A 19,237-nucleotide genomic window follows, 5' to 3' on the forward strand; every position below is an offset into this window, starting at 1 on the left:
TCCCTGTTCTCTTGTTGGCTGTCTCCCAGGGTTCTTCTGAAATTCAAGAGTCCACTACCACCACCCACACATTCCTCACCACACGGCCCTCTGCCTTCAAAACCTTGGAGTCCTCCTACTTCGAGTATTCTTCTACCTTTAAGAACCCTTTTGACAAACTATGACAAACTTAGACAGCGTGTTAAAAAAAACAGATAAATCACTTTGCTGACAAAGGTCTGTATAGTCAAAGCTTTAGTTTTTCCAGCATTCATGTATGGATGTGAGATTTTCACCATAAAGAAGGCTGCATGCCAAAGAATTGATTTTGAACGGTGGTGCTGGAGAAGACTCTTGAGAGTCCCTTAGACTGCAAGGAGATCCAACCAGTCAGTGCCAAAGGAAATCAACCCTGAATATTCACTGAAAGGACTGATGCTGAAGTTGAAGCTCCAATACATTGGCCACCTGATGCAAAGAGCCAACTCATTGGAAAGGACTCAGATGCCAGGAAAGATTGAAGGCAGGAGGAGATGGGGATGTCAGAGGACAAGATGGTTGGATGACATCACCGACTGAATGGACATGAGTTTGAGCAAGCTCCAGGAGATAGTGAAGGACAGGGAAGCCTGGCGTGCTACAGTCCATGGGGTCATAAAGAGTCACAACTTAGCCACTGAACAACAACAAAGAACCCTTATGATTCCCTAGGGCCCATCCAAACAATCCAGGACTATCTCCTTATCTAGTCAGCTGATTAGTAACCTTAATTATACCTGCTATGTACTATGAACTATTAGAATTCTCACTTAATGCCCCAAATCCTGTGGAATCAGGCCAGTCCAGGGCAGCTTTGGCAGTTCCACTCCTGTTTAGGTTGCAGTGGCAACAGCTGTCAAGACACAGGATATAGGTGAGCCACTGGTCTCACAGGTCTCGAGGTGGGCACAGCAAGGGGCCTGTGAAGCCAGTGAAGCATGATCAGTGATAAAAACTGGGGACGAGAGGTTGGACAGAAGAGATCCAGGGAGTTGGGCAGGCCATTGTTGAAGGACTCAGATTCTTAACAGGGACAATGAGGCCTAGAGACTGGGATTTTAATTAGCTTCCTTGGGGCCTGGGCCACGGAATGCTCCCTTCCCTGCTTTGAACACAGCCGCTCAGTAGCTGCCTAAGGCAGGAGGCAGGGTCTCTGATCTTATCCTCAAACTGGAGCTGAGAAGTCGGCCCCTTCCACTCTGGACTCCGAACCTGCTGCACAAAGCATGGGGTCCACTGCGCATCACCTCCCTCTTCCTTCAGCCTCCATGAGTAGAGCCTAAGGCCCAGCCAGTCCACATCCAGTGGGCCTGGCTCCCCCGGGGCCCTGGACAGCCAGGCCCAACTCAAGGTCCTCGGGGGTCCAGGCTGTTTCTCTGCCCGGACAGTTCTTCCAACAGATTTTGGGCTCTAAAGTGCCTCTTTGGATTCTGACTGCTCACCACCTCCCAGCTAGACGCAAGACCCGTCTCATCGCCTCTACCGCCTTTATTTTCTGAGCGTTGGCGCGGAGTGTGGCCTGCTGAAAGCACTCTGAACAGTCCCTCCTCACACCCCTCCCTGGGGCAGGTGCGCCTCCTGTAGGGGCATCGAGTCCGGGTGCCTCACCTTCTCCCTGGGCCAAGGCAAGGTGGTGCCCGTCTGTTCCCACATTCCACTCGCAGCCCCCAGGCCCACATAGGTGGAGGCCTGGGGTGTCCTCATCTACAAGAGGGATTTTGACCTGCCGGGACCCGCCCCGGGCTTGGGAGTCCACCGCCCTCCCGCCCTCACCCGGCCTCACCCGGCCTCACCTTCTCCCGCCGGACAGCACATGCGAGGAGCGTGGCCTACAGATTGACAGCGCAGGCCCCGCCCCCGCCCCGTCGCTAGGGCGAAACTGCGTGGTTACCCCGGCCCCCTGCGACTTTGGCCGGAAGTGCGACCTGGCGGCGGCGACTAGTCTCCATGGAAACGCCGGAAACGTGCTCTGACCGAGTGGTTCGCCGCGTCGCGGCATCTGCGGACTTCAGTTCCGCCGGCGTCGCTGCCCGGAAGTGCGGCCTCGGAGGTGGTGAGCTGGAGGCGGCCACCGCCCGGCCTGGTGCCTGAGGAGGAGCCGGAGGTGGGGTCAGGCGAGCATCCCCCTGCCGCAGGGCCGGCGGGGAGGCCGGGGCGTGACAGGGGAGGGGCGCCCGCGCTAGACTTGGCGCGCTCGTCGCAGACGTGAGGGGGCGCTGCAGGACGGGGGCATGTCGCGGGCCGGGGCGCGGAGGCGGGAACCCAGGTCGGCCAGGGCCGGAGCGGGCGCAGCCGGAGCCGATCGGAGAACGGGTTGCTGGGGTCGGGGGGGCGCGAGGCATGGCGCAGGGGACTCAAGAGGGTGCTCGGACCAGAGGGCACGGCGTGGGTCAAGGGGCGGCGGCGAGGATGCCTGGGAGCCGCGGCTCAAGGTGGGCCTTTGTTCCGAGCCGCCCGAGGCTCCGCTGCACCTGCAGAGACAGGAGCCTGCCGGGGCGCGGGGCGGAAAAGGAAGGGCCAGTCCCCACGGACTGGGGCGCGGGCTTTTGCCCGCGTCGCCCGGGCACAGGCTGGAAGTCCTTTAGGCGCGGGCGAATAAAGCCAGTGCAGGGGGCTTGCGGCAGAGGTAACGGCACATGTAGACTTGGCCTGCGTAAGGAATTGCCACGAAGACCCCAGAGCTGAGAGTCCCGATCTGTTCTTAATAGATCTCAACAGGCTCCCTCTGGCTGTCGGGTGGGGAATAGACCGGAAGGTGGGGGAACCTGGTAGAGGTGTGCAAAGTGGTCCGAGGGGTCAGATACGGAGCATGAACGGCCCCCAGCAAAGGAAAGTCGATTTGGACGTAAGGAGCCAGAGGGGATGAGTCTGAGACCCCAGCAGGCTCCGAGGATTTCGAGGCCTCACCTAAACCAGACTGGTGCAGAGTGGGACCGTCTCAGGGTATCTCATACGTTTGATAAAGGGGAAATTGAGGCCCAGCAAGCATGCTTCCTGTTTGACGGTGAAGTAGCTGAGCTTCTCAGATTCCCAGAGATCCCTGGGAATCCCTTCCCCTTTTCGGTGCCTGAGGGTGGGCAGTGCTGGGATTTCCAGGCTATAGTTGGACAAGAAGTGTCCATATTGCTCAGCCATGCTGAACCTGATGTCTCTGCTACTCCACCTGCACCCAACCAATCACACAGCCCTGGGCAGTCCACAGGCCCATCTCGATGCCACACCCACACCCTGGGTCCCATAGGTGCCCCATAGGTCGCATCAAGATTCCAGGAAACACAGACTGCAAGACATGTCTCCCACTAGACCATGTATTTCCCTCCCTTCCAGCGGCACCTGCCAGGCTTCCCAGGTGGCGCTAGTGGTAAAGAACCTGCCTGCCAATACAGGAAATATAAGAGACCCGGGTTTCATCCCTGGGCTGGGAAGATCCCCTGGAGGAGGACATGGCAACCCACTCCAGTATTCTTGCCTGGAGAATCTTCCCATGGATAGAGGAGCCTGGTGGGCAGCAGTCCATAGTGTCGCAAAGAGTCAGACACGACTGAATCCACTTAGTGCGCACTCAGGACACCTGCCAGGCTACTGCCCAACCTCCTCTCAACACTTTGTGACTATGAGCACCCTTTGACCCAGAGGCCATTCATGCCAGCCCCACCCCATCGAAGACCTGCGCATACACTCGATATAACCAGGTTCTGAGGCAGCAGACCTCTGGGTCTGGGTCTGGGTCTGCAAGGGTCTTGGATGCTCCAAGGTTGAAGGCCCTGCCAAGAGGAGATGAAAAAGAAGTCCCTAGTGGTGGGAGTCTTAGCTGGCAGGGTGGGGAAGGGGGTGTTCTATATAGGGGCTCCTGCCCTCTTCTCCACCCTATTGGAGGAGAAGGTAGGGGAGGCATGGATGGGAGTTAGTGGAAGAGGGGGTCGGTAGGACAAAATAGGTGAGGCGGGCCCTGGGTCTCCCCACTCTGGCAGTAAGCACGACCGGGAGGGCCGCAAAGCTGGAGGTGCTGGGGGTGGGAGGCGGCCACAGAAGTCCTGGAGGCGGGGAGTGGAGTCCTGCTGGGTTGGGAACCAGGACTTGGAGGGGCCAGGGGCACTGGAGAGGGCTGGGGCTCCTGAAGCCTGGGCGTGTGCGGCCCCCCGGCCCGCTGAAGGGATGGCTGACCGCCCCCCCACCCCCACCACAGCCCCGTCCAGTGCAGATTGAGGGGAGGTCCCCCGGCTCACACCGCCCGTCCCGCGCAGATGGCGGCGGCGGCGGCGGAGGCGGTGCACCACATCCACCTGCAGAACTTCTCGAGGTCCCTGCTCGAGACCCTCAACGGGCAGCGGCTGGGCGGGCACTTCTGTGACGTGACGGTCCGCATCCGAGAGGCCTCGCTGCGTGCCCACCGCTGCGTGCTGGCCGCCGGCTCGCCCTTCTTCCAGGACAAGCTGCTGCTCGGCCACTCGGAGATCCGCGTGCCACCGGTGGTGCCCGCGCAGACGGTGCGCCAGCTCGTCGAGTTCCTCTACAGCGGCTCGCTGGTGGTGGCGCAGGGCGAGGCGCTGCAGGTGCTCACCGCCGCGTCGGTGCTGCGCATCCAGACGGTCATAGACGAGTGCACACAGATCATCGCCCGAGCCCGCGCCCCCGCGCCGGGCGCTCCCGCGCCCCCGCCCGCGCCCGTGCCGCCGCCGCTGGCGCCCGCGCAACTGCGCCACCGCCTGCGGCACCTGCTGGCGGCTCGGCCCCCGGGCCCCCCCGGCGCCGCGCACCCGCGCAAGCAGCGCCAACCGGCGCGCCTGCAGCTGCCCGCGCCCCCCGCGCCCGCCAAGGCGGAGAGCGCGGCCTCCGACCCCGCGCTGACCGCGGACGACGGCGCGGACGATGACGACGACGAGGCCGACGACGAGACCGACGGCGAGGACGGCGAGGGCAGCGGCCCCGGGGAGATCCAGGCGCCCCCTGCCTTCCCCGACTGCGCCGCGGGCTTCCTGCCCGCCGCGGCGGATGGCACGCGGGAGGAGCCGTCTGTGCCCGCCGGCCTCTCGGATTACAGCGGGCCCGGCAGGGACTTCCTCCGGGGGACCTCGGCCACCGAAGACGTGTTCCCCGACGGCTACGTCTCCGCCTGGCAAGAGGGCGATCAGGCTGCCCCCGAAGGCTGTCCGGTCGAGACCCCTGCCCCTCCCGACTGCGTCCTGTCGGGGCCCCGCCCACCTGGCGTGAAGACCCCCGGGCCGCCCGTGGCGCTTTTCCCCTTCCACCTGGGAGCCCCCGGGCCGCCGGCGCAACCCTCTCCTGCGCCCTCGGGGCCGGCCCCTGCGCCCCCGCCCGCCTTCTACCCAGCGCTGCAGTCGGACGCAGCTCCCAGCGCGCCACTAGGGGAGGCCCCGGCCCCAGCGGCTGCGCCCCCCGTGGCCCCCTCGATCACTCCCGCGCGCGCCCCAGGTGCCGAGCCGCCCGCCTACGAGTGCAGCCACTGCCACAAGACGTTCAGCTCTCGAAAAAACTACACCAAGCACATGTTCATCCACTCGGGTGAGCCGGGGTGGGTCTCTGGGCCCCTCGATTTGGAGTTAGGCCTTTCGTGAACTGTCAGTGACCCAAGGGTCATCACAGCCTGGTTCCCCTCTCGGATTCGGGTGATGGGGCGGCCTGCTCTGTAACCCCGGGGGTTCTGTGCCGGCCAGCAGGGAGGGGCACGTATACCTCGGTCTTTCCCAGTGTGAGGCCGCTGGGCCTGAACGGCGGCCAGTGACCAGAGTTCAGAAGGCTCTCTGGGCGCGGCAGGGATGGAGGAGGGGCAGCCCGGCCCTGGGCCCGACACCAGGAAGTTTGAGGGGGGAGGTATCGTCCCTGGAGGTGGGGGTAGACCTGAGTGGTCAGCCTCGATGGGCAACGATGTCCTAGACCTGCGGGCTTCCCTGCTAGGAGCTACCTGTTGGAGTCGTGAGTCACTGACAGGTAGTGACCCTGGTGTCACCATTAGGGTCTGGGAAAGGGGCGTCCCTGCCAGGTGGAGGGATTCCAGGTTAATGACACGTCTGGGTGCGGAGGGGAGTCGTGGTCTGGCACAGCGCCCCAAAGCCCCTTCCCAGCTAACCTGAGCGCGCTTCCCGCCCTGTCGCCCGCAGGGGAGAAGCCCCATCAGTGCGCCGTGTGCTGGAGATCCTTCTCGCTGCGTGACTACCTGCTCAAGCACATGGTCACGCACACTGGCGTGCGCGCCTTCCAGTGCGCCGTCTGCGCCAAGCGCTTCACGCAGAAAAGCTCGTTGAACGTGCACATGCGCACCCACCGGCCGGAGCGCGCGCCCTGCCCCGCCTGCGGCAAGGTCTTCTCGCACCGCGCGCTGCTGGAGCGCCACCTGGCCGCGCACCCTGCGCCCTGATGCGGGCCTGGGCCCTGGCCGCGCCCCGTGGGGTTGGCCTCTCCGCTCCGCTGGCGGCCGCGTCCACGGCCGACGTCACACCTGTCGCGGCCTCTTGGCCGCTTTCCCGCCGCCGGCCCGCGCTGTCCCCGAGCGCAGGCCCTGCTCCTGCCCACCCTGTTCCCCAGCCCCGCCTGCTTCGTTCCTCCCTTCCTGCGTACTCGGCCCTCCAGGTGGGGGCCGGCTGGGGGTGATCAGGAATTCCACCGCCTCCGAGAACTGGATCATCTCCATGCTGACCTAGGGCTCGGCCATGGAGCCGGGCCCAGGATTCACGGTCCCGACTCCAGTTCACGCCTCCCCGGCTCCAGGGAGTGGGGTGGGAGCTGCTCCTCTGACCCCGTGCCAGGCTACGAGGTCCCCAGCGCCCCGACCCGAGCCACCCCTCCCTCATCTGGCACCTAGGGCATCGCCACGGACTAAGGCCCGGCCTTGGGAGCCCTGCTCTGTAATAAAGGACTGGGGGCCGTGGGGTCCAAACCCAGAAGCACGAGCCCCAGCCCATGTGTGCCTCACCGTCTGTGACCGCCGTGGGTGTTGGGGTGCAGTGCGCCTGGGCAGCACCCCGCTGGGCAGCGCTCCCTTGGGCGGCGCGCGGCAGGATGGGTCGCTTTGCCATCTCGTGCCTCTGTTCTCTTGTAGGAGACGCCTGGCTCCCTAGAGCCCTCGCTCCTGTTGGGGAGTGGGGTGCGGACAGCCCTCTCTGACAAGGGTCTGGAAGCCGCAACCCACCCCACCCCTCCTCCTTCCAACCCCCGCCCAAGATGAAGATTTCGAGGCCCCTCCCCCGAGATCATCCAGGCAGATTCTCTGGCCTTCAGGCTTCCCCTCCTGATGGCCTTGATGGTTTAACCACTCACTTTGAGGGGCAGGGGATCTTTGGGGCCTGAGTCCCAGAATTACTGTCCTGGCCTTCAGAGTCGCGAGTGCCCCGCTGGCCTAGGGGCGGCACAGACACCAGCAGCCGGCCTCTCAGGCTGCCTACCGGGGTTGCTGAAGATACCAGCCAGGGTCAGCTAGAGGCTCCTCCTCGCAGGCCTCCTTCACATCGCTGGCGCAAGGCCCGCGCACCGCCTGCAAAGTATCCCGAGCCGGGGGCAGGGGTGTGGGGCGGGGGGGCGGGGGGGGGGGGGGGGGCCCTGCGGGCCCACGTTGAGATCCTAGGCCCCGGGCTCGTTTCCACGCTCCCCTGCTGAGGCTTTCCTGCCATACCCATATTCCAGACAAAGTTCAGCCTCCTGAACCCTGAGCCTGGTCCCCACAGATGCCAGGGGTACAGCAGAGTCAGAGCGGGGCCTGGGTAGGGGGGTCAGGATCAGGTTTGAACTCAAGCTCTGCGACGTTCAGAGCTTACTGCCCATCTGCTGTGTCCCTGGCCCCCACCCAGCTCCCGCGGAGTCAGGTTAGGTCGGTGCACAGGGAGCCTCCCGGGAGGCCTGCTAGCGTCGGAGCTGCCTTGCTATCCTGCCTGGCTGGAAGTTCAGAGGACTGTTTCCCAAGAGACTGGCACCCAGTGGCAGGAACGGGGGCAGAGAGGCCAGCGACACACAGAAGAGCAGGCAGGGCCAAACAAACACCTGGGGTTAGGAAGGCGGGAGGGCAGAGTCCTGGGGCCCACACCTTGGTCAACAGTCCATGAGTCACTGCACAGGGGCGGGTCGCCGGCGGAGGTGGGCACTCCTGGACATTTCCCGGAGTTAGGAGCAGGTGCCATGGGGCTCTGGAGGCGACTGGCCTTCTCGTTGTTGCTGCTGCTGCTGCTGTGGGGCCTGGGGCAGTCGCCATGGGCGGCGGCAGCGGCCCCAGCCCTGCGCTGGCTCCTGGGCGACCCGGCCTGCGGCCTGCTGCTGGGCCTGGCGGTGCTGGCAGGGCCCTGGCTGGGCCCCTGGACACCGCACTGGCTGAGCCTGGCTGCTGCGGCCCTGCTACTGACCCTGCTACCCGCACGGCCGCCGCCCGGGCTCCTCTGGCTGCCGGCCGACCTGGCCTACACCTTCCTGATGCTCCGCCTGGGCCTCCGCACCTGGGCACGCTTGCGGCGCCAGCCGCCGGACACCTTCGTGGACTCCTTTGAGCGGCGTGCACGGGCGCAGCCAGGCCGCACGATCCTGGTGTGCACCGGTCCGGGGGGCCGCGCGGTCACCTTCCAGGAGCTGGACACCAGGGCCTGCCAGGCAGCCTGGGCCCTGAAGGCTGAGCTGGCCGGCGTCGCGGGCCTGCGCGCCCGGGAGCCCACCGCCCTGCTGGTGCTGCCCTCGCAGATGCTCCCCGCCCTGAGCCTGTGGCTGGGGCTGGCCAAGCTGGGCTGCCCGGTGGTCTGGATCAACCCTCACGGCCGCGGGCCACCCCTGGTGCACGCGGTGCTGAGCTCCGGGGCCCGCGTGCTGGTGGTGGACCCAGGTGAGAACCCCTGGACAAGGGGGCCGGAGGGGCTGGGCAGCAGGCGGGAGAGGGCGGCGGAGTACTGCTGTCCAGGGGGTCCCAGTCGGGGCTGGCTCTTAAAACAGCCCACAGCCCGCTGGCTCTTAGGACCCAAACCCAGTTGCTGGACAGAAATGCTGAAGGTCCCAGAGTTCTGTTGATTTTTTTTTTCACCGTGGCTCTTTGCGGGCGTTTCGCACCCCAATACTCATTACAGGTAAGGCAGGTGCGCTTCGCGGCTGCGGGGGGCGGGCCTCGGCACGTCTCGCCCCTCCCACCGCAAGGCACCCCGCCCCCCTGAAGCTTCCTCTGACCCCTCCCGCAGAGCTCCGGGCAAACCTGGAGGAGGTCCTGCCCAAGCTGCAGGCGGAGAAGGTGCACTGTCTCTACCTGGGCCGCAGCTCCCCCACGCCCGGGGTGGGGGCCCTGGGCGCCGCCCTGGCCGCCGCCCCCTCAGACCCGGTGCCCGCCGACCTGCGGGCGGACATCAAGCTGCGAAGCCCAGCCCTGTTCATCTACACCTCGGGGACCACCGGTGAGCGTGCCCGATGTCCAGGCCCGACCTCTGAACTCTCCTGCTGACCTGATCTCAAGCCTGATTTGTGCCCTCAACTTGGCCTCTGAAACCCTCCTTGCCCCTGGATTGTGACCCCTGGCCCCAACGTTGACAGCCAGTCTTATCTGAATGGTCAGTGCCAGAACCTTGCCTCTGGCCGGTAAACAGCCGCTGAAACCCTGACCTTTGGAATTCATCCGCTGAACCCCGATGAAAACCCACCCACGCTGGCCATCTTTCCAGAGCCTCAAACCCCTGAGCTTGCGGGCCTGCCCTACCCTCCTCTCGCCTCTTCTCCCCAGGGCTCCCCAAGCCCGCCATCCTCACCTACGAGCGGGTGCTGCAGGTTGCAGGGATGCTGACTCTGTGCGGTGTCACAGCCGACGACGTGGTCTACACGGCCTTGCCTTTGTACCACACCATGGGGCTTGTCCTTGGAGTCCTCAGTTGCCTGGACCTTGGTAAGCCTTTCTTTCTTTGAGGTCCCCATTCAATCCACAGGACTCCCAGCCTGGATGTCAGGGTGGCAAGCCCAATAGGTTACCCAGAACCCCAGGTTCCCATCTTTGACAAGGGACAGAGAAGCCCAGGGCCACCTGGATAGAGGGACGGACACCCGGGGAGTCCTTCGTGGCTGTGCCGCGGGCAGGAAGAGAGCGGCACTGCTGTGGGTGTTGGGTATTCCTGGCAGTCAGGGTCCCAGGTGGAGCCAGTGAAGGAACCGGCAGCAACCTTTCCTTCCGGTTGTCTCCCTAGACACCTGGCCACGAATTCAGTGAACAGAGCGCCTGGTCGGTTTTGTTGCCATTGTTGTCGTTTCTGAAATTTTACCATGGAATATATTGAAATATCAAAATTTCTAAAGTTTTCTACATGAATCCTCAGGTACTCACCACCCAGCTGCAGCCGTTAGCAGCATTTTGCTCTTCTGTGTTTTGATTATCACCTCCCCTTTACTCTCACTTTTTACTCTCATTATTTCTTCAAAAATCTTAAAATCATGGGCCATTTCAAACATACAGGAAAGCAGAGCAGATAGTTTGATGAAGTCTCTGAAATCCTCACCCAGCCTCAACAATTGTTAACGTTGCCAATTTTATTTAATAGGAACTCTCTTCTTTCTGGATTATTTTGGAGCAGATTCTAGATACTATCTTTCTCTTTGTAAATACTGCAGTATGTATCTCTAATATGTAAGAACTTAAAACACCTGTGACCACTGTGATTAGCACACCTACCTGAAAAATTAACAGTAACTCTTGAATAATATCTGATGCTCACCTCATGTTAAAAACTTCCCAGGAGTTCCCTAGTAGTCCAGTGTCTAAGCCTGTGTGCTCCCACTGCAGGGGCCACAGGTTCGATCTCTGGTCAGGAAGCTAGAGCCCACATGCGGCAACTAAGACCCAGGGCAGCCAAATAAATGATTACATACATTTTTTAAAAATTAGCCCAATTATCTTTTTGCAGTTCAAGTGTTCTTTGTACTTGCTTGCTTGGTCTCTGTTCCTCTCCCTCCCACATTCCTGTTAAAACTAGATAGTCTTTCTAGAGATGTTTTCATTTATTTTTAAAACAGTTTTTATTTCTTTGGCCGCACCAGGTCTTTGTTGTGGCATGCAGGACCCAGTTCCCTGACCAAGGATCAAACCGGGGTGCCTGCATCGGGAGCATACAGTCTCAGCCACTAGACCACCAGGGAAGTCCCTGTTTTATTTTTACTTTTTTTTTTTTTTTTTTTTGCTCTTTACAAGAGACTCGCTTTTTTAAAATTTTTAACTGAAGGATAATTGCTTTACCATATTGTGTTTGTCTCTGCCATACATCAACATGAATCAGCCACGGGTATACATGTGTCCCCTCCCTCCTGAACCTCCCTCCCACCTCCCACCGCATCCCATTCCAGGTTGTCATAGTGTTTTCATTTATTTTAAAACAATCTTTATTTATTTATCTGGCTGCAGTGGGTCTGAGTTGTGTCCTGCAGGGCCTTCAATGTGGTGCCTGGACTCTATTGTGGCCCGAGGCCTTAGTTGCTCTGTGGCAGGTGGGATCCCCAACCACGGATCAAACTTGTGTCTGATGCATTGCAAAGTGGATTCTTAACCACTGGACCACCCGAGAAGAATCCCCACGATGTTTTTCAGTTCAGTTCAGTCGCTCAGTCGTGTCCGACTCTTTGTAACCCCATGAATCGCAGCACGCCAGGCCTCCCTGTCCATCACCATTCCCAGAGTTCACTCAGACTCACGTCCATCGAGTCAGTGATGCCATCTAGCCATCTCATCCTCTGTCGTCCCCTTCTCCTCCTGCCCCCAATCCCTCCCAGCATCAGAGTCTTTTCCAATGAGTCAATTCTTCCCATGAGGTGGCCAAAGTACTGGAGTTTCAGCTTTAACATCATTCCTTCCAAAGAAATCCCAGGGCTGAATGGACTTCAGAATGGACTGGCTGGATCTCCTTGCAGTCCAAGGGACTCTCAAGAGTCTTCTCCAACACCACAGTTCAAAAGCATCTATTCTTTGGCACTCAGCCATCTTCACAGTCCAACTCTCACATCCATACATGACCACAGGAAAAACCATAGCCTTGACTAGACGGACCTTTGTTGGCAAAGTAATGTCTCTGCTTTTCAATGTGCTATCTAGGTTGGTCATAACTTTCCTTCCAAGGAGTAAGCGTCTTTTAATTTCATGGCTGCAATCACCATCTGCAGTGATTTTGGAGCCCCCAAAAATAAAGTCTGACACTGTTTCCCCATCTATTTCCCATGAAGTGATGGGACCAGATGCCATGATCTTCATTTTCTGAATGTTGAGTTTTAAGCCAACTTTTTCACTCTCCTCTTTCACCTTCATCAAGAGGCTTTTTAGTTCCTCTTCACTTTCTGCCATAAGGGTGGTGTCATCTGCATATCTGAGGTTATTGATACTTCTCCTGGCAATCTTGATTCCAGCTTGTGCTTCTTCCAGCCCAGCGTTTTTCATGATGTACTCTGCATATAAGTGAAATAAGCAGGGTGACAATATACAGCCTTGATGTACTCCTTTTCCTATTTGGAACCAGTCTGCTGTTCCATGTCCAGTTCAAACTGTTGCTTCCTGACCTGCATACAGATTTCTCAAGAGGCAGGTCAGGTGATCTGGTATTCCCATCTCTTTCAGAATTTTCCAGTTTATTTAAATTCAGTTTAATTATTCTTGGGAAGAACTTTGGTGCAGTGCATATTGCTTCCTAATTTGTCACACCAGAGACTTCTTAAAACTGGGATCCCATTTTAGGCAAAGAAGAATTGGGACATTTTCATTGGAAAAATCCTTATCAACCTCCCCCCTGGTCTTAGCAGCTCTTGAAGCCCTTTCCAGAATCCAGGCATTTCACTTGGGGTTGCCAACAGAGCTGTTGCTTTCAAGGACCCAGCATCCATTTTCACAGAGAGGACATTATACTTCACCTCTGCCAAGATACAGCTTCGAAGAAGACACACACCTGCTCCCTTCCCAAGCACAGGAGCAGTCATCCCTCTGGGTGCAGGGCTGATGATATTAGCTTGTGGGGTTTTCTGAGGATTAGAGCTGAGGTAGGGAGAGTGCCATCCACAGGGCCAGCTGCAGAGGAGGGGATCAGAAAAAGAGAGAGCACTTTCCTGGAGTGACTGTGCATGCTAAGTTGCTTCAGTTGTGTCCAACTCTTTGTGACCCCATGGACTGTAGCCCACCAGGCTCCTCTGTCCATGGGATTCTCCAGGCAAGAATACTGGAGTGGGGCGCCATGCCCTTCTCCATGGAGTGACTGTAGTGGCCCCTAAGATGTACTGATCCACATGTCCATCTTTCACAACATCCATATATCCATCCAGCAACCCAGCCCCCATCACCCATCCATCCTTCTACCCACTATCCATTTGCCCAGCTAGATAGGCATTCCTAAGACATTTATCACAATCATGAATGACTCTTGCTCACAGCCCTCATTCAGCAGGGCTTTGTACCAGGCACTGAGCTTTCCACACATTCTGAACAGGATTTGGACTCAGGTTGGGCTGTGCTCTTCTCTTGGGGACAGTCCTGGCTGGGCCAGTGACACAGAGATGAGTGTGATGCCATTTTGGGCTTCATGGGCCACAGCCAGCTGGTCAGAGCAGCTTCTTATGGCAGCTCAGAGGCCTGACCTGAAACCCCTTCCTCTCCTCCCTTCCAGGGGTGACCTGTGTCCTGGCCCCCAAGTTCTCTGCCTCCGGCTTCTGGGATGACTGTCGGCAGCATGGTGTGACTGTGATCCAGTACGTGGGCGAGATCCTGCGGTACCTGTGCAACACACCCCAGGTGAGATGCTCAGAGAGCCCCCGAGTCATCCCAGTGAAGGTCTCAGGGAGATTCGGGCCAGGACTCACACAGTGGCCCTCAGGACAGGGGGTCCCACGCAAGGTTTCCCATCACAGCTGCTTTGAGGATCAGCTGTGCTATCTTGTGGTGGGGGGCGGTGGGGGGGTGACTTCACCTCTCTCAGCCTCAGTGTCCTCTTTGGGGAAACAGAATAATACCTCACAGGGGTGCAGCAAGAATCAAACATGTCAAGTACTGAGAGCAGGCTGTGGCTCGGGATAAAGTCACTAGACCTGAGCAGGTCTCATCCTATGGATTAGTGACACGTGGACCCCAGGTGATTCTCTCAAGGAGTGTGTGTTAGTCCCTCAGGTGTGCCCAACTCTTTGCGACCCCGTGGACTGTAGCCCACCAGGCTCCTCTGTCCATGGAATTTCCAGGCAAGAATAGTGGAGTGGGTGGCCATTTCCTTCTCCAGGGGGGGTCTTCCCAACCCAGGGATCAAACCGTGGTCTCCTGCATGCAGGCCGACTCTTAACCATCTGATCCACCAGGGGGGCCCTAACGTCCCTCCAAATAAAATCTCCAGGTAACCACTCAGGAAAAGGTTCCTGGTAACTAACCCAAGTAAGGCCCCGGGATAACTCCTCAAAATTAACCTTCAAGTCAGTCCCCCAGGTTACCTTCAGGTAAAAGCCCCCCAAGTAACTCCTCCTGCTAAGGCCTCCAGTAAACACCCCCAGGTAAAAGCTTCAGATAACCACCCCTGTATAACACCCCAGAGGTCTCCCTTAGGTCAGACCCTATAGAAGCCCTCTGGCCACCCCTACATATTCCTCCAGGTAAGGTTCCCAGGTATCCTCCACAGGTAAGCCCTGCAAGTAACTCTCTCCAGGTATAGACTCCAGGTAACTACTCTAAAGTTAAGAACTCAGATCCCCTAGATACAGGCCCCCGTCACCTCCCAGGATAGCTCTCCTGGGTAAGGGCTACTGGGGCACACCAAAGGGCAGCCCCTCCTCACCCTTCTCGGGGTGTCCCTGCAGCGGCCAGAGGACCGGACACATAAAGTCCGCCTGGCGATTGGCAGTGGACTCCGGGCAGAAGTGTGGGAGACCTTCCAGCGGCGCTTCGGCCCCATTCGGATTTGGGAGATGTACGGCTCCACCGAGGGCAACGTCGGCTTCATCAACTATCCGGGGCGCTGTGGGGCCCAGGGCAAGACCAGCTGCTTCCTCCGAGTGAGTTGCTGGGCATGACGGAGCCCTGACTGGGGCTGAGCCCATCGGACTTCTGCTGATGCCTCCCACCATCTACCCAGATGCTGTCCCCCTTCGAGCTGGTGCAGTACAGCCTGGAGACAGAGGAGCCTCTGAGGGACAGTCAGGGCCTCTGCATCCCTGCGAGGCCAGGTACGGGGCTGGGGAACCTCCCCAGGTGTGCGAAGGGGTGAAAGCTGTGGGCTTCTCTGTGGCTGGAACAAGCCACCCGAAGCCTCGAGGTGGCTGACGCCCAGTGGTGGCGCCTGCAGTACTCAGCCAGGCCCTGCATCCCTGGCCTGTCTGCCCACAGTCTGGGGCCTCCCTCTCAGCTGGTCGGTTCTGCCCAGCTTCTCTGCTTCAACCTCTGGCTCTGCTGCGTCTCTGGGTGTCCATCTGAGGTGTTCGCTTGCGCTTTCTGTGGAAGTCCCATCCTCCCAGGGATCCAGCTCCCGCCCTGAACCTTTTCCGAGGGTCTGCTCTCCTGGGGGCTGGCAAGCTCACAGCGGAATCTCTCTTCCCATCACCATTTGTGTCTCTCCCTTGTCCATCCTTGTTGGCCTTTTCCTCTTCTGAGGGGACTCTCTGATACCACCCTCATTTCCTGTCTCTGGATCCGTTTCTGGGTCTTTCTCTTCTCTGGCAGAGTCCGGGCCGTGGCCTGGGGGGCTCCTGACGCGCTCGGCCATGGCTAATGCCCGACTCCCGCTCCTACCCCAGGGGAGGCGGGACTCCTGCTGACCCAGGTGTTGCGTCACCAACCTTTCCTGGGCTACCGCGGGCCCCGGGAGCTGTCAGAGAAGAAGCTGGTGAAGAACGTGCGGCGCCCAAACGACCTTTACTACAACACCGGGGACGTGCTGGCCATGGACCACGAAGGCTTCCTCTACTTCCGCGACCGCCTTGGGGACACCTTCCGGTACCGCGGGGCTCCTCAGGGCCGGACGTGTGGATTCGGGGAGGGGCGGGGCTTGGGAAGTGGGCGGGGCCTCTCCTACCAGGGGGCGGGGCTCGATGGTCAGGAGGCGGGGTCTATCCTTTCCAGGGGTGGGCCCCTCGTACATATTCAGGACGGGACAGGCCAGGGGCCTAGGGGCCAGGAGGCGGCGCTTGGTCAGGGGTGGAACCTCCTTTCCCGCGCCCTGATCCCAGGCACATGCTCCACCCCCGCAGGTGGAAGGGTGAGAATGTGTCCACGCGGGAGGTGGAGGGAGTGTTGTCAGTCGTGGACTTCCTGCAGGAGGTGAACGTGTACGGCGTGCCTGTGCCCGGTGCGGAGGAGTGCACAGCCCTGTGCGAGGGGTGGGGGCTTGTTCCAGGTGGGGAGCCGCCAGGACCCGGGAGAGGGCAGCTGTGGTGCTGAGGTTGCACGTGCTCCCCAGGGTGTGAGGGCAAGGTGGGCATGGCCGCCGTGCAGCTGGTGCCCGGCCAGGCCTTCGACGGGCAGAGGCTGTACCAGCACGTGCGCACTTCTCTCCCGGGCTACGCCGCTCCCCATTTCATTCGTATCCAGGTGAGCTCGGGTGGCTGGAGGGGTGGGTGGGAGGCCAGGCAGGGCGGTTGCAGTCGAGATTACAGTCTCTCCCCACGCAGGACGCCTTGGAGATCACAGGCACGTTCAAACTGGTGAAGTCCCGGTTGGTGCGCGAGGGCTTCAACGTGAGCGTCGTTGCTGATCCCCTGTTCGTGCTGGACAACCAGGCCCAAGCCTTCCGGCCCCTGACTCCAGATATATACCGGGCAGTGTGTGAGGGAGCCTGGAGACTCTGACCTCCCATCAGCTCACAGGACATCCGAAGGCGCTCCACCCAACGCTGTTCCCCCCTCCCCTTGTCCCCTCACCCACTCCCCAAACCCGACGAGCCTGGCCTTATCCCCAGCTTCACAGGCTGGGGTGACCCTGGCCCGCACCAGAGCGAGAATAAACCCGGATGTGTACACGGATGTCTGTGTCGATGGGGAACGAGCCAGAGGTGTGAGGTCCCCCTGAGGGGCAGCCCTGTCTGGACAAGGCCAGGGGAATGCTGGAGCCAGCGCCACTCCAGGAGGAGACAACACTCCGAGTCTGCCTGTGGCCTCTGTCGGGGCTGGGCCGGGCTGCAGACGAGGATGTGGTCTGGAGAGTGTGGGGAGAAGCGCCGTGAGGGGAGGTCTGACAAGGGCCAGAGGCGAGGCTTCTGGAGAATGGAGGCCATGGTGTCTTGGGGCTAGAAGTGCCCTCGGGGGCATTGCAGGAGCCGCAGGCCGGCTGATGTCAGCAAGAGCAGCTGTGCTAGTAACGGCCCTGCTGTGGTCAGCTGCTCCTGCCATGTCTTGTGCTGGACTCTGCTCTCCAGGCGTCCCTGGGCTCCTGTGCCAAACAGCCCCTGCCAGCTGATACGTCCACTTCTCGAGCACGTGCCGTGCTGCAAGTGGGGTTAAGCTGTGGCCACACACACACCCCCACCCCACCCCCCACCCCGTGAGGCCCAGTTCAAGGGGCCCTGGCCGATGAGGCTGTCACTGTATTTCCTCTTGACAGAAGAGGTTAGCACCCATTCCGTCAACAGAAGAGCATATGCTGGGAGCCCAGAGAGCCACGTGGCGGGAGGGGGTGCGTGCTGGACAGGAACCTGGGTTTATGGGTCCCCGAGCCTGCAGCATGGATTGACAGCTGTCCACTTCCAGGCTGGGTGGCCTGGGCAATGCCTAGAACCACTTGCCTCTCGAGTACTGGTTTCCTTCATTGTAAAATGGGCCTGAGGATCGTGTCCACCTCAACAGATGTTTGTGGATGTTAAAAAAAAAAAAGATGGAGGGCTTCCCTGGTGGCTCAGTGGTAAGGAATCCACCTGCCAATGCAGGGGTTTGATCCCTAGTTGGCGATCTAAGATCCCACACCATGTGCCTTGGGAGCAACACACATGCCATGACTACTGAGTCCAGGTGCCACAACTAGAGAGAAACTCACACACCGTAACAAAGTCCCAGAGCAAAACAGAAAAAAAGTCATCTCAAGGTTACATGTGGAGTTAGCATAAGGTCAATTATCACCGTTACCAGGGGCGGCTGCAACCGCGCACATAGCGCGGGCAAATGCACCGGTCATAGCAAACAAGCTCTTCCAACAACACAAGAGAAGATGCAACACAAGGACATCACCAGATGGTCAACACCGAAATCAGGTTGATTATATTCTTTGCAGCCAAAGATGGAGAAGCTCTATACAGTCAGCAAAAACAAGACTGGGAGGTGACTGTGGCTCAGACCATGAACTCCTTATTGCCAAATTCAGACTGAAATTGAAGAAAGAGGGGAAAACCACTCAGGTATGACCTAAATCAAATCCCTTATGATTATACAGTGGAAGTGAGAAATAGATTTAAGGGACTAGATCTGATAGATAGAGTGCCTAATGAACTATGGATGGAGGTTCGTGACATTGTACAGGAGATAGGGATCAAGACCAACCCCATGGAAAAGAAATGCAAAAAAGCAAAATGGCTGTCTGGGGAGGCCTTACAAATAGCTGTGAAAAGAAGAGAAGCGAAAAGCAAAGGAGGAAAAGAAAGATATAAGCATCTGAATGCAGAGTTCCAAAGAATAGCAAGAAGAGAGAAGAAAGCCTTCCTCAGCGATCAATGCAAAGAAACAGAGGAAAACAACAGAATGGGAAAGACTAGAGATCTCTTCAATAAAATTAGAGATACCAAGGGAACATTTCATGCAAAGATGGGCTCGATAAAGGACAGAAATGGTATGGACTTAACAGAAGCAGAAGATATTAAGAAGAGGTGGCAAGAATACACAGAAGAACTGTACAAAGAAGATCTTCACAACCCAGATAATCATGATGGTGTAATCACTCACCTGAAGCCAGACATGCTGGAATGTGAAGTCAAGTGGGCCTTAGGAAGCATCACTATGAACAAAGCTAGTGGAGGTGATGGAATTCCAGTTGAGCTATTTCAAATCCTGAAAGATGACGCTGTGAAAGTGCTGCACTCAATATGCCAGCAAATTTGGAAAACTCAGCAGTGGCCACAGGACTGGGAAAGGTCAGTTTTCATTCAGATCCCAAAAAAAGGCAATGCCAAAGAATGCTCAAACGACCGCACAATTGCATTCATCTCACACACTAGTAAAGTAATGCTCAAAATTCTCCAAGCCAGGCTTCAGCAATACGTGAACCGTGAACTTCCAGATGTTCAAGCTGGTTTTAGAAAAGACAGAGGAACCAGAGATCAAATTGCCAACATCCGCT

The 19,237-nt window shown here is 58.8% G+C and overlaps 2 protein-coding genes across 3 annotated transcripts; both read left to right on the plus strand.

The window, feature by feature from the left end:
* The first annotated feature begins 2,025 nt into the window (after positions 1-2,025).
* ZBTB45 (zinc finger and BTB domain containing 45) lies at positions 2,026-6,937 on the plus strand. Of its 2 annotated transcripts, none has more exons than XM_027514572.1 (3): positions 2,026-2,122; positions 4,263-5,541; positions 6,138-6,937. In XM_027514572.1, the coding sequence occupies exons 2-3, from the start codon at positions 4,263-4,265 to the stop codon at positions 6,392-6,394; spliced, it is 1,536 nt and encodes a 511-aa protein (XP_027370373.1). In that variant the 5' UTR covers positions 2,026-2,122; the 3' UTR covers positions 6,395-6,937. The 2 variants fall into 2 exon arrangements, with proteins under 2 accessions (XP_027370373.1, XP_027370372.1); XM_027514571.1 differs by lacking the exon at positions 2,026-2,122 and adding an exon at positions 2,214-2,450.
* Positions 6,938-7,585: 648 nt separating this feature from the next.
* Positions 7,586-16,938, plus strand: SLC27A5 (solute carrier family 27 member 5). Its single transcript, XM_027514556.1, has 10 exons — positions 7,586-8,833; positions 9,180-9,389; positions 9,713-9,871; positions 13,611-13,735; positions 14,782-14,976; positions 15,057-15,147; positions 15,715-15,913; positions 16,168-16,265; positions 16,377-16,507; positions 16,588-16,938. Exons 1-10 carry the CDS (start codon positions 8,146-8,148, stop codon positions 16,762-16,764), a joined length of 2,073 nt encoding a protein of 690 aa, XP_027370357.1. The 5' UTR covers positions 7,586-8,145; the 3' UTR covers positions 16,765-16,938.
* The last annotated feature ends 2,299 nt before the right edge of the window (positions 16,939-19,237 follow it).

This window comes from Bos indicus x Bos taurus, chromosome 18 (assembly GCF_003369695.1).
Source record: "Bos indicus x Bos taurus breed Angus x Brahman F1 hybrid chromosome 18, Bos_hybrid_MaternalHap_v2.0, whole genome shotgun sequence".
Lineage (NCBI taxonomy): Eukaryota > Metazoa > Chordata > Mammalia > Artiodactyla > Bovidae > Bos > Bos indicus x Bos taurus.